The 13,532-nt window shown below is 45.1% G+C and overlaps 1 protein-coding gene across 1 annotated transcript; it reads left to right on the forward strand.

The window, feature by feature from the left end:
* Positions 1 to 52: 52 nt before the first annotated feature.
* Positions 53 to 13,047, forward strand: ttll12 (tubulin tyrosine ligase-like family, member 12). The gene is made up of 14 exons (XM_079262993.1): positions 53 to 205; positions 893 to 1,050; positions 1,820 to 2,018; positions 2,120 to 2,279; positions 2,357 to 2,490; positions 2,855 to 2,931; positions 4,087 to 4,203; positions 4,758 to 4,952; positions 5,079 to 5,190; positions 6,602 to 6,753; positions 7,972 to 8,053; positions 8,157 to 8,225; positions 9,858 to 9,996; positions 12,792 to 13,047. The coding sequence occupies exons 1-14, from the start codon at positions 74 to 76 to the stop codon at positions 12,941 to 12,943; spliced, it is 1,878 nt and encodes a 625-aa protein (XP_079119119.1). The 5' UTR covers positions 53 to 73; the 3' UTR covers positions 12,944 to 13,047.
* Positions 13,048 to 13,532: the final 485 nt, after the last annotated feature.

Raw genomic sequence — 13,532 nt, forward strand, 5'->3', positions numbered from 1 at the left:
ACCGCGGCATCAGCTGCAGATGTAAACACTTCCAGGTCCGCTGTCAACACGTGGGAGCTGTGTTGGAGCAAAAATGTCTGAGATCCTGAATGGGTCGGAGGAAGAAGAGTTCCGGGACTTCGTGGGGCTCCAGGAGGGAGCCCTCCGGTCCTCCGGGGTCCCCCAGATCTACTGGAGGAGCCTGTTCCACAAACTCACCAACGAGGTGTGTCATAAGCCGGCTGACGTCCAGACAGGAGGACAAGCCCCAGGAGATGTTCTCATTGGATTTAGGTCGTTAAATAAAGATAAAGAGGAAATAAAAAGCTGCAGTTTTCCTGGAAAAACTGCGTGTTTAGCGTCACGCTGCGCGAGGGAACTAGTTCTTCTTTATATACAGCATGTGTGTGTTAGAAAGGCAGGATTCACACTCCTAATGACCGTACTGGTCTGGTTGAACCGTACTGGTCAGGTTCTCCTGGTTGGACTGTCTTCGTCAGGTTCTCCTGGTTGGACCGTACTGGTCAGGTTCTCCTGGTTGGACCGTACTGGTCAGGTTCTCCTGGTTGGACCGTACTGGTCAGGTTCTCCTGGTTGGACCGTACTGGTCAGGTTCTCCTGGTTGGACTGTCTTCGTCAGGTTCTCCTGGTTGGACCGTACTGGTCAGGTTCTCCTGGTTGGACCGTACTGGTCAGGTTCTCCTGGTTGGACTGTCTTCGTCAGGTTCTCCTGGTTGGACCGTACTGGTCAGGTTCTCCTGGTTGGACCGTACTGGTCAGGTTCTCCTGGTTGGACCGTACTGGTCAGGTTCTCCTGGTTGGACCGTACTGGTCAGGTTCTCCTGGTTGGACCGTACTGGTCAGGTTCTCCTGGTTGGACCGTACTGGTCATGTTCCTGTTCTCTTGTTCCAGATTTATGATGCTGGGGAGGTGTTTGGAATAATGCAGTTCCAGCCAGAGGAAGACAATGGAGCAGAGGAGAAGGAGGTGACGGATGCTGGCAGAGCAGTGATCAGCTGTAAAGTGGTGGTGACCCGGGACAGTGGACTGAAGGTGTCTGACCCAACCAGGTGAGCTGACGTAGTTCTGGTCTGAACCAGAACCTCGGCCGATGGGGGTTCAGAGTGTGGGCAGTTTGTATGTTCTTTCCGTGCATGCGTGGGTTCTCCAGCTTCATCCCTCCATACAAAAACATGCATATTAGATTAACTGGTGACTCTAAACCAGTAAACCAGGAGTGTCCAGCTTCAGTCCTTAAGGGCCACAATGTGGAATGATGGACTGGTGATGGACTGGTGACCTTTCCAGGTGTACCCGTCCCTCCCCCAGTGATTGCTGGGATAGGCTCTATCTTCCCTGTGACCCTTAATGGGACTAAGTGGTTAATAAAATAAATTAATAAAATAAATAAATGAAAACTTACAGGATTTGAAGGATTAAAATGTGTGCTGTGGGTTTTCTCTTAATCTTTTCTATTTATGTTCCTTCTCATTATTTGTATGTTTTACTATTAGTAAGGGTTTGGGTGGCCGTGGATAACATGAGGGGGCAGCGCAAATATGTCATGAGGACATGTAGGATAGACAGCAGTTAAAGCCTTTTATTGTGTGTCTGCATGAAACAAATCTGAATTATGAAGAGGAGTGAACCTATTGTGTTATGCTGGCATAACTTACAATTATGGGAGGCAGAAAACCTGAAGGTCTGCGGTCCTCGTAGGACCCACCTGAGTGGACCTGAATAGTTACACACCACCATTACACACCAGAGTTTCGTGAAACCTTCTTTCTGTGAAAATGTAAAGAAAAGAGAAGCAAAGGATCTTTTTCCGTCCTGCAGTGTTTTCCTGGTGGACCACGCCTGGACGTACCGGGTGGAAAACGCCCGACAGCAGCTGGAGCAGATCCCCGGACTGTTGCCCAGAATGGCCGCCCTCATGGGCGTGGATTTTCACGGCGAGGTCCCAAGTCCCGACGTGGTGGACTTGATATTGGAGCGCATGTGGAAGTACAACCAGACGTATCATCTGTCTCAGGGGGTAGGTTACAGAGCACCCCCCACCCCGGTGGTCTCTGTTTTACAGTAAACCAATGAAAGCAGCTGCTGGACGGCGAATGAAGAGTTGGTTTTCCTGTCCAGTCAGCAGAGGAGAAGGTTCCAGTCTGGTACATCATGGATGAGTTTGGCTCCCAGGTGCAGCACTCAGACCAGCCCAGCTGCTGCATGGCTCCCTTCTACCACATCCAGAACCAGCTGGCCTACACGGTGCTGTGGCCGCTGCAGGACCTGCAGGCGGGAGGTGACGCCGCCGCAGCCGCCGCTGAATGCTCTCAGAAATGCTCCTTTTCCAGTCGTCTGACAGCTTCTGTTCCACAGACCAGGTAACCCGAGACTACGCATACGGAGAGACAAACCCACTGGTGAGGCGATGCCGTCTGTTACCATGGAGACCTGATGACTTGGACGGGGTCAGCAGTATCGTCACGGAGCCCCAGGACTCGTATTACGAGGTGAGGAATGAGACTGGGAAGACTGGAAACATGATGATGTTCTCCCAGTGGTCTTTCTGCATGTTCTCCTGTGTATGTGTGGGTTCTCTCCGGGTTCTCCGGCTTCTCCCACCATCCAGAAGGACGGTTGACTGGTTACTCTACATTGTAGTGTGTGTGTGGTTGGTTTTCTGTGTGGCCCTGCAATGGACTGGCAGCCTGTCCAGGTTTACCTGCCTCTCGTTGGGGGACAGCTGGGACAGGCTCCAGCTTCCCGTGACCCTGGATCGGACCAAGCGGTTCAGAAAATGGATGGATTTCCTTGACTCAGCTGTCTACTCTGCATGTCTGACATTAAATGGGCTTTTTCTCTCGATGTGTGCAGGCTGTCGCTCAGGAGAACAAGGAGAGCTTTCCTCTGGAAGTCCGTCTGGTCCCCTCTCCTAAAGACAAAATCCTCAAGTAAGTCTGATGTTTCTGTGATGAACCTCTTCAGGTGAAGCCGTACGAACCGAGACATCCGGTTTTAATATTAATACGTTAGATACTGAAGACAGGGAAATGATTTATGATTATTTAGGAATAAATCAGTCGTCTGCATCAGACTCAGTTACATCTTCTGAAGTTGGATTGATCAGTTTGCTTTACAGGAAAATTAAAATCCATCCTATACTGAATTCATGGAATTGTTGTCAGATCAGTAATGAGTCACATCGGTGAGTCTGCAGGGAGCTTCATGAACGTATCGTATCGCTGGCAGCGCGTTGAGATGTGAATCCGCCTCAGCGGTGGAGATTCACATCTGCAGAGAGCAACTCCATGACTCCTGATGATGAGGTTTCAGGTGATGAAGATGTCTTCTGTTGTGTGGTTATTAGACGGGTCAGCTTTATGAGGGTCTTCATGTGGATCACACATCAGCTGTCTGTCTGTCTGTCTGTGATCCTTCCGCTTACAGCAACTGGAATTCTTTTGGCTCTAAATGACTTCTTATCCTGTAAACAACAGAAACTTTTAGGAGATTTAAAATGACCGTGTAACGGCATCCAATGTCAGCACCAGTGTTGTAAAGAGGCTTTATTTGAAAAAAAAAAAAAAGCATTTAATCCTGGAACCTTTGTCAGAACACAATTTCCTGGTACGCTGATTAAACTGATGCACACGGTAGCTCTGCTGCTAACTTAGCAGCATTGGCGCTACGTTTAGATGTTTCAGACGTATCAGTGAGTTTATTTAAAGACAAAGGGAGCGTCAACAGGTGTAGCGTCTGTTTCCGGTATCAGGACTCTAGGTGAGTAACAGGGAAAGAACGTGTAGTTTTCTGTACTCCGTTAGCAGCAGCTGCGAAGGCCCCTCTCTCCTCCTCTGTCCTGAAGAACACATGGAGCTCCAGGCTTCTGTCAGAGAGGAGGAGATCACTTCTGCTGTAGGATCAGACTGAAGTTGCCACTAAGTGATCATCAAGGGTTTAATTTCCATTGATTCATAATGTAGAAGTTTCAGTCCGGTTGGGTTTGTGTCATTACCGACCCACATCTGGGCCTTCATTTTATTTGCCTTTGTTGTGACTTCACATGAAAGTTTTTTTTGTGTTTCTGTTGTTTATTTTAATTTCAGAGTGTTCTCAGAAGTTTCCCAAGTAACAAACAACCTGACACACTCCCGCTTCCAGCTGACACAAGAGGAGCAGGAGGCGGACATCGTTTGGCGTTACAACCACATCAAGGATTACAGGTGAATCCGCGAGTGTTGGTGTTTTATTAATCAGATTCATTTCCATTAGTTAGGTTGCACAGTCGTTCACAAGCAAGGGTGGGGTGAGGTTCAACACTTTGTGAACAACTGTGTAAGAAAATAGTCCCTGTAAGAACAATGTTTCTCAAGCACAGTTGCAGGAATTTAGGTATTTTATCATCTGCAGTCATCATATCACCAAAAGATGCAGAGAATCTGGAGAAATCTCTTTAAATAAGAAGCAAGACTTAAAACCAACACAGAATGGCTGTGACCTTCAAACATTCAGCATTAAAAGCCAACATCATTGTGCAAAAGAAATCACCACGTGGGAACCATCGCCAGTTAACACAGTTCATCTCTGTGACGTCACGTTTACACGTGCGAGTTAAAGCTTTCACTTCTAAATGAGTACTTGACACAGGAAGTACCCAAAGGTGGAACACAAACCTGAACCAAAGATTGATTGAGAAATAGTTTAAACATCTGTTATCAGCAACCAACAAAGATAATACAATCTTTAATGTGAGAACGTATCTGGCTTTCTCTGGCAGGAAACTGAGTGAGGACCGACCTTATTTAATGCTCAACCAATTCCCCTGTGAGAGCATCATAACGGTGAAGGACTGTCTGGCTTCTGTGGCTCGCAGAGTGAAAGGTGGTCCATCACCCGAGTGGCTTCCAGAGACCTTCAACCTGCAGACCGAGCTGCCGCAGTTCATCAAGTATTACCAGCTGAGACAGGACAGGTTGGAGCAGGTCTTCCTGAGAACCACTAATGTTTGTTACGATCTGATCATCAAGCAAGAAACTGAATTACAGTAAAAAATCTGGAGTAACTAAGAAATGATCAACAGATTTGTCCCTTTTTCTAGAGGAGAAGATAACCACTGGATCTGTAAACCCTGGAATTTGGCTCGTGGACTGGATACACACATCACCAATAATCTAGATTACATAATCAGACAAAGAGAGAGCATGCCAAAGGTACCGGCACAAACACATCTGATATACCCAAACAGGCCTGCTGGATCCACTGAGATCTGGTACCTCACAGAGATCCAAGAGATCCAAAGAGCTCTGATAGACTAAACAAGATTGCTAGAGTTTTGGCAATCTGAATGTTTAGCTAGCTGAAGGTTTGGATAGCTAAAGGTTCAGCTAGCTGAAGGTTTGGATAGCTAAAGGTTCAACTAGCTGAAGGTTTGGCTAGCTGAAGGTTCGGCTAGCCAAAGGTACCGGCACAAACACATCTGATATACCCAAACAGGCCTGCTGGATCCACTGAGATCTGGTACCTCACAGAGATCCAAGAGATCCAAAGAGCTCTGATAGACTAAACAAGATTGCTAGAGTTTTGGCAATCTGAATGTTTAGCTAGCTGAAGGTTTGGATAGCTAAAGGTTCAGCTAGCTGAAGGTTTGGATAGCTAAAGGTTCAACTAGCTGAAGGTTTGGCTAGCTGAAGGTTCGGCTAGCCAAAGGTACCGGCACAAACACATCTGATATACCCAAACAGGCCTGCTGGATCCACTGAGATCTGGTACCTCACAGAGATCCAAGAGATCCAAAGAGCTCTGATAGACTAAACAAGATTGCTAGAGTTTTGGCAATCTGAATGTTTAGCTAGCTGAAGGTTTGGATAGCTAAAGGTTCAGCTAGCTGAAGGTTTGGATAGCTAAAGGTTCAACTAGCTGAAGGTTTGGCTAGCTGAAGGTTTGGCTAGCTGAAGGTTTGGCTAGCTGAATGTTAAGCTAGCTGAATGTTAAGCTAGCTGAGGGTTTGGATAGCTGAAGGTTTGGCTAGCTGAAGATCTGGCTAGCTGAAGGTTCGGCTAGCTGAATGTTAAGCTAGCTGAATGTTAAGCTAGCTGAAGGTTTGGCTAGCTGAAGGTTTGGCTAGCTGAAGATCTGGCTAGCTGAAGGTTCGGCTAGCTGAATGTTAAGCTAGCTGAATGTTAAGCTAGCTGAAGGTTTGGCTAGCTGAAGGTTTGGCTAGCTGAAGGTTTGGCTAGCTGAAGGTTTGGCTAGCTGAAGGTTTAGCTAGCTGAATGTTTGAATAGCTGAAGGTTTGGATTTCTGAAGGTTTGGATAGCTGAAGATTTGGATAGCTGAAGGTTTGGCTAGCTGAAGGTTTGGCTAGCTGAATGTTAAGCTAGCTGAAGGTTTGGATAGCTTAACATTCAGCTAGCTGAAGGTTTAGCTAGCTGAAGGTTTGGATAGCTGAATGTTTAGCTAGCTGAGGTAACGTTCCTTCACACTCCATCAACATGAATATTTTCTGTTTTTACCCAAAACATGTGACGTATGAAGAAAAGAGGAAATCAGCATGTAGGTCATTCTATCAAAAATGTTATTTAAAACGATAGCTTATCTATCAGTCTCTGCGTATGTTTTCAGGTGGTGTGTAAATACATTGATGATCCAGTTCTGTTTAGAAGAGAGGACATAGGAATGGTGAAGTTTGACATCCGCTACATGCTGATGTTACGCTCTGTGCAGCCACTACGTCTCTACGCCTACAATGTATTCTGGCTTCGCTTTGCTAACAGGTAATTGTGTGTGAACAACATTTGTTTAAGCTAAATTAATAAATACTGAATGATTTTCTGGAATGCTGAAAAGTGTAAATTAAAATTGTTTGTTTCTCAGCATCTAAACAATACAGAAATATGAAAAGGAAAGCTTTTGTCATTGATATCTGTCTTATGCTAATCAATACCTTTTAGAGTAAATATGAATGGTTTTTTAAATGTTAATGCTACATCTGCATCACTGCAGACTGGAGAGACTAGATGTCCTGGTGGGTTAATACAACAGGTCATAAACAGTTAGTTTATTTGTTCATTTTGACACTAATTTTCTGTTGTATTAAAGAAAAAAATGTCTTTATGCAAGGGATAAAAAAACATCTAACAACATAATTTGTCAAATTAAAACCATCAGCCATATTAACTCAAAGTGGAGACGGTCTTATTGATATGTGATATCTGCCAGTCAAAGTATCGGATTCAGTACTTTTTAAATATCAAGATACCACTCTGCTGACACAAAACACATGTTTAATCTTTAAGTTTTAGGCAATAAAATTGCAAGTGAAGTCAAGTAAAAATGCATTCCTTCTGTGATTGTGATGTAATGTGATGAGGATGCTGATACTGTTTCGTGATGATGTTTTGTTCTGATATTTTGCTCGTTTAATGCAGGTTATTGTTGTTTATATTTATTATTTATTATATTTATCATGTTACACACTTCATATTTTTATTTCCCATTCAATAAATGTGCATAATCTTATATTAATCTATAGTATAATTATTTTCTCATTTTAAAAAGATATCATTTTAATTCAATTTTTATAATTAATTGTATTAAAAGCATTGGTGTTCTTCGGTTTTATCTTAATACTACATACTGCCCTTACAATAAAGATATTAATGCAAATTGTGCAATCATGATTTTCCTTTCAGGAGCGATAAGTATTTTAATACTGCGATTGATATCTGGTATTGGTATCTGTTTCTATAAAAGAAAAAGTACCATAAACTCACGGTATTCTCACGTTATGTTTTCTTCTTTTTAAACCATTTCTTTCTGCATGAAGTTGTCCTCTGACACATGGAGATGTAGTATTTTCTGACCTGAGGTCCGTGTTTTCTGCAGACTGCGTCTCGGATGTTTCCTGGTTGGCTCAGGACGGTTCATTTCTCTGCAGGACTGGTGTCCAAACTGCTTTGAATGTCTGCTGATTTAATCTTTCTTTTATCCAGACCGTTTTCTTTGGATCATTTTGATGATTACCAGAAACACTTCACCGTGATGAACTACGCAGAAGGAGTGGAGCTTAAACAGGTACCGTCTTCTTCTCTGTTGCCGGGGTTGGCTGTTGCATAAAAGACAGGAGTCTATTCACAACTAGATTTTTATCTCTTTCCTTGTTTTTGTGTATCTCTAGGTCCACTACGATGAGTTTATCCCCATGTTTGAGAAGCAGTACCCAGAATATCCATGGAAAGAGGTGGAAGTAAGTAGAAACTTAAGCCTTTCATAGACTTTTTGTGGCTTAGAAGAGCGGAATACCCATGTTGTGGTAATTTAATGCTAAAACAGCTCATTCTATCTGGTAATGTCAAATCTTAACGACCTGGCCTCTTTCTGTCACAGTTCATGGATTTGCTCATGTGATCAAATCCTCCAGGTAGACCGGGGTGGGGTGCAGCTCCGGTCCTCGACTGCCGCAGTCCTGCAGATGTTGTGAGTTTCCCTGCTGAAACACACCTGACTTAAATCGTTGGGTAACTAACAGACTAGTGCAGAGTTTAATGTCAAGCCCTGCACCACTCTGATAATTAATTCTGATGTGTGTCGGGTGTGTTGCAGCGGAAAAACTCCTAACGTTTGCCGAACTGCAGCCCTCGAGGACCGGAGTTGCCCACCCCTGAGAAATACCGTGCACGTTATCAAGCATGAATATCTGCAAATCAGTGTTTTATGACTGAGGGAAGACTCCCCACAACTGCTGCTCTTTGGCTTATTTTCTGAGAAACAACTATAATGAGAAGTTATAAAAAGATGCTGTCTTCCAGGCTGAGTTAGCGGCATGATGGAAGCTGCTAGCAGCAGCCGGGACCGGCCTGGAACACTGGGAACCAGTGCAAACTCTGCTAAGCAGCAGGAGGAGAGTTCAGTGGGAATGGTCATGAGGCTGGAGAGGCTGCCCATGAGGGTCCAGAGGTTTTCCTACGGTGGACAGGAGACCTGGGTGTAAGGTCGATCCCCAGGACAGGAGAGACTGCAGCAAGAACTGGACATGGCTGAATGTCTTTAAAATCTCTGAGTGACATCTGCAGAATCTGGATGTTTACTCCAAGGCAGTGATGGGACCAGGATCATGGACTGGATAGGTGGTTCTCATCCTGTAGTCTGGGAAAAGGGGGTCCCCAAGGCTAATGATATGTCCCTTCTTTTTTTAAATTAAGGCTAGATGTTGTTCCTTTAACTTTAGCTTCATGGAAGGAGAAGACTCAGTCAGAATATGTTACTGATGGACACAGAAATCCAGGGATGGATTGAGCACGAGGTGCGGAAGATGATCCACAGCTTTCAGTATTTGCTCGAGGAGGATCCTCCAGTAAAATACTGGACTGGATGACGGTCTCAGACCAGACGTGGTGACCACCTGGATCCTGGATGGAGGAGATGTTATGGAGCTCCAGAATGAAATAAAGGGAACGTATTTAACTAGAAGTCGTCAGAAAGCGCAGACCTCTGCCAAACCGTAAGAACTGTCCTGCATCCACGTGGTGATCCAGACCACTTCCTAAATCTTATCACTTTCACGTTTCTCTGACTTTTCCTGAAGATGAGATGAAAATCTTTTTGAGTTGCGCTGCTAACAGACAGACCAGCCAACATGAATACCTCCACCGTGGTGGAGGAGATGATTATTAATCCCTGAAAAGAAAGTATAAATGTGGAAGGTGTGCTGATGAAAACCTCTCCATCTTCGTTTGGGATGGAGTATATCTGGGGACAGGTGCTGTGAGGTGACTTCAGCTGAGGGATGCTGCTGGAATTAACTGTGAATGGTTTTAAGCAATAAACCATGTTGAGCAGATTGAACTTCCTTTGGTCAACTTTTTTTCTCTTCTTTTAGGCCGACTTGTTTGCAGCTTTTAAGGAGCTCTTCCAGGCAGCTTGTTCTCGTCCAGCTCCGTATGGAATATGTCCGTATGAGCCGTCGCGGGCGATCTATGCTGTGGACTTGATGCTGAAGTGGAGCAGAGGACACAACGGTGAGCATTTATTATCAAGTCAGTACATACGTACAAGCTGTGTTCTTGGCAACGTTGAGCGGTGAAGAAGGATGGAGAGCAGATGTTGAAGATGAACATGATGGAAATATTTCCTGGAGGTACTTTGGTTTAAAGGTCGACATTGGACCAAGATACTAGTTACTGAAAAGGGTGTTGAGGTAAAAACAAGCTGCTTTCTGCAGACTTTCTTATGGCGGTCTGCTCGTACAGTCTTAAAGCAGTTTAAACACACATCAGAGTCCAGGAATGTGTGTCTCGGTGGAACGTATAATACTGCCTTCCCTGTATGTAATTTAGACCTTGTTCGCTCCTCCAGCTCGTCATTTTGCTGGTCAGCGATGTCATATAACCCATCAGAACGGTTGGTCGGGTTTAATCCTGGCCGGGACTCGAACAGACGGCTGGCGACTCCTTCCAGGAGTCGGCCCTGCGTCCCTCTGACACCTCCGATAAGCGACCTGAGTTTACTCTGTCGGACACACTGGGAACTCAGCTTCCTTCTCATGATTCTTGCACTTGGAACTGTCCAGATAGGTATTTAGCAGCTGATAACTGGGTCTCAGCTCCAGGGATCTGTTTAAATAGTGATCCAGGAAACTCCCTTTGAACGATGTTGTACCACGCCTCGATGTAACTTCTCTGTGACTGTGGAGCAGTCATTACAACTGTTTAAATGCAGGATTTCTACTTATCAACCAGCGGTTTCTGCACTGTGTTCAAACACAAATCAATAATGATTATAAATTCCTGTAAGGCCTGTAGTCTAATCACAAAACCCACCCAGATGAACTCACTCTTTACGATGCTCCTAAAATAAAATCCTCTTCTGATGAGGCTGTGTGAAATGTGTGGCTGTGGGAGAAGAAGCCGCTCTGTTCCGCTCCACATATCAGCTGCTGAAATCCCATTAAAAGAACCTCCTTTTTTTAGGGAAAGGATTTGAGGAAGCTTGGCCAAAAATCGGCACTCATCGGCAAGTGCTAAGTCCTTTTAAACGTGGATGAAGAGTTAATCCTCAGATTCATCCGGATCCACGGGTCCTCTCACCCGTCCTCGACAGGAGACAGCCAGAAACACATCATAAGCCAGTAGCTGTTTGGAAAAGTGGTAACGGCGCCTCTGCGTTGATGTTTGCATGTCCCAGCTCAGACTTTTCTCCTGAGAAGTCCGTTTCTCTGCAGCATGAACCACAGAGCTGCTCGCTCCTTGCTGAGCCCAGTTTACAACCAGTTTAACCCGCCTGGTTACACATCATCGTCACTGGACATTTCTAGTCCTTTTTACATCATCTTACAGACATCTGTAGCTTCCAACTCCTTGGCAACACATCACGCGTCAGTCTCTTTATTTACTAGTTATGGGTTGTAGCTGAGAGCGGGGTAACTTCTGCCTACCGTACCCTTCCACCGCTCCCTTTTCAGCTTCCATCAGGCGGATCTCAACCAGTTTCATCCCAGCTCACCCTCTGGTCTTCGTACTGTCAGCAGCTTTGGGTGCGGCGGCGTTTACAGGACACATCCTGCACAGTCAGCGTTGTTAACAGTAATAACTGGCACACATACGCTGAGTTACAAGTTTCCATGTTTCACCCTGATCATTAACATTTCATTGTAACACGAGTGCACGTTCTCAGTGTAGCAGCGTTACATTTCATTACTGACTACTTATCTTTAATGAATCTGCAAGAAGCCGGTTTCCTGTTGGTTTGCAGCCCAGTTGATCCTCCAGGATCTTTGACAAATGGATTGAATTTCCAGTTTTCCTCCTGACCTGCGAACATCACCAGTAGGTCGGAGCTGCTACGGTTTGCTGCCGTCTCACCGTGGAAAGGCGGAGAGAAGAGTTGGAGCTTCCTCCTCTTTGCTGTCCTGCTTCCCTGAAATCTCCTCCTCAGCTCGGCTCTGGGTTTTATTGGAGGCAGATTTATGTGACTACAGCAGAAGCTGGACAGCAAACTGGAATGTTTTTATCAGTTAAAGCAGTGAATAATTTTCCCAGGGAACACTGGAACGGTGTTTATCCCTATAAGTCAGTCATGGATCTTACATCAGCAGCTTGTTTGGGTGAAAGACTCGACCGTGTGTCTGCCGTTCAGCCTCTTATACAGACAGGTGTGTTTGGACAACGTTCCCGTTGCCCTGGTGACGGGTGTGTGTGAGCATCTGAGAGCAGGTTCATCGCAGGACAAACACACACCTCAGGTGTAGATAAATAACTAATATGATACATTTTAACACCAATAGTGAAGATTTCTCTCTTCCTATCATAAACCATGTTGGTCTTCACATCTTTCTGGACCGTCATGTTTTTGAGGTGGATGTGGGGTCTAAACCTGGATTCTTCTGACTCTGACCACTGATAGAGGTGTCCTTCATCATCAGCTGATTGCTTCCTGAGATATTTACCTGGTAACACCTGGCAACCTGCTCAGCTTCACCTCCTACTGTAGACCACTTCCTCTTCAGACATGGCTTTACTCATCCTAGCATGACTTTTATTCTGCATTACGTGTTTCTAGCTGAGCTTAACTCATTCTGCTCTGGTGCTTTATCCCAGCTTCCCTTTGGGCCAGGATTACACACACGGTCCTTGTAGTTGTGAAGCTGTGTGACCTTTATTTTGGGTTTGTCATTTCAGAGAAGAGACAGGACCAAGTAGTAATGAAAAGGTTTTCATCTGTTCAGCCTGGTCTCTGTTGTGGTTGTCTTGAAGTGCTTTATGAAGTTACAGATGAATGTTATGACATTAACACAACTGTGTGTGTGTTTGGTCAGGTGAACGGGTCATGAAGCCTCAAATCTTGGAGCTGAACTTCAGCCCCGACTGTTCCCGGGCCTGCCTCTACCATCCTGCCTTTTACAACCACATGTTCCAGACTCTGTTCCTGGACCAGCCTGAGGACTGTCCGGTCACACGGATAGCGTAACGCCGCTCTACCGGGACGTCACCGGCCTTTCTGTTAACATTAAACCTGTTTCATGTCATTTCTCCCTTCCATTTATAGTGTTTCTTGTTCATTATGTGAAATAATTGAGGTTTTTAAAGCTGGTGTGACTGATGCTGAAACACTCATGTACAACTAGAAACAATAAAAACTGCTTCATAAATGTTTCAAGTAGCTTTTACTGAACAACATTTTGCATGTGTGTGTCCTCGATACTCTGCTACGTACAAAATCCTGACCTGATCGGGTTGTTTGCATGTCATGTGGCTGCAGACTCCCCACAAACACCAGAGGAGGTCGACCGTCCTGCTGCCGAGTTGCACGCCATCACGGATCTGCACCGATCCGGGACCGACTGAAGCCCAGCAGCATTCAGCCCTAATGCCACAGCTTCGCACATTTCTCTCTAAAATATGTGTGTGTGTGTGTGTACAGGTATATATACAGTATCTCAAACAGGGAAGAAGGATAATAAATTCTGTATACATGTTGGGGTGATGCATGGAAGTTTGGGGCTCGCCGTTGTAGAGCTTCGTGTAACGTCCGCTCTGAACAGAACTGCTTTTATTTA

The sequence above is a fragment of the Telmatherina bonti genome (genome assembly GCF_933228915.1).
Source record: "Telmatherina bonti genome assembly, chromosome: 23".
Classification (NCBI taxonomy): domain Eukaryota; kingdom Metazoa; phylum Chordata; class Actinopteri; order Atheriniformes; family Telmatherinidae; genus Telmatherina; species Telmatherina bonti.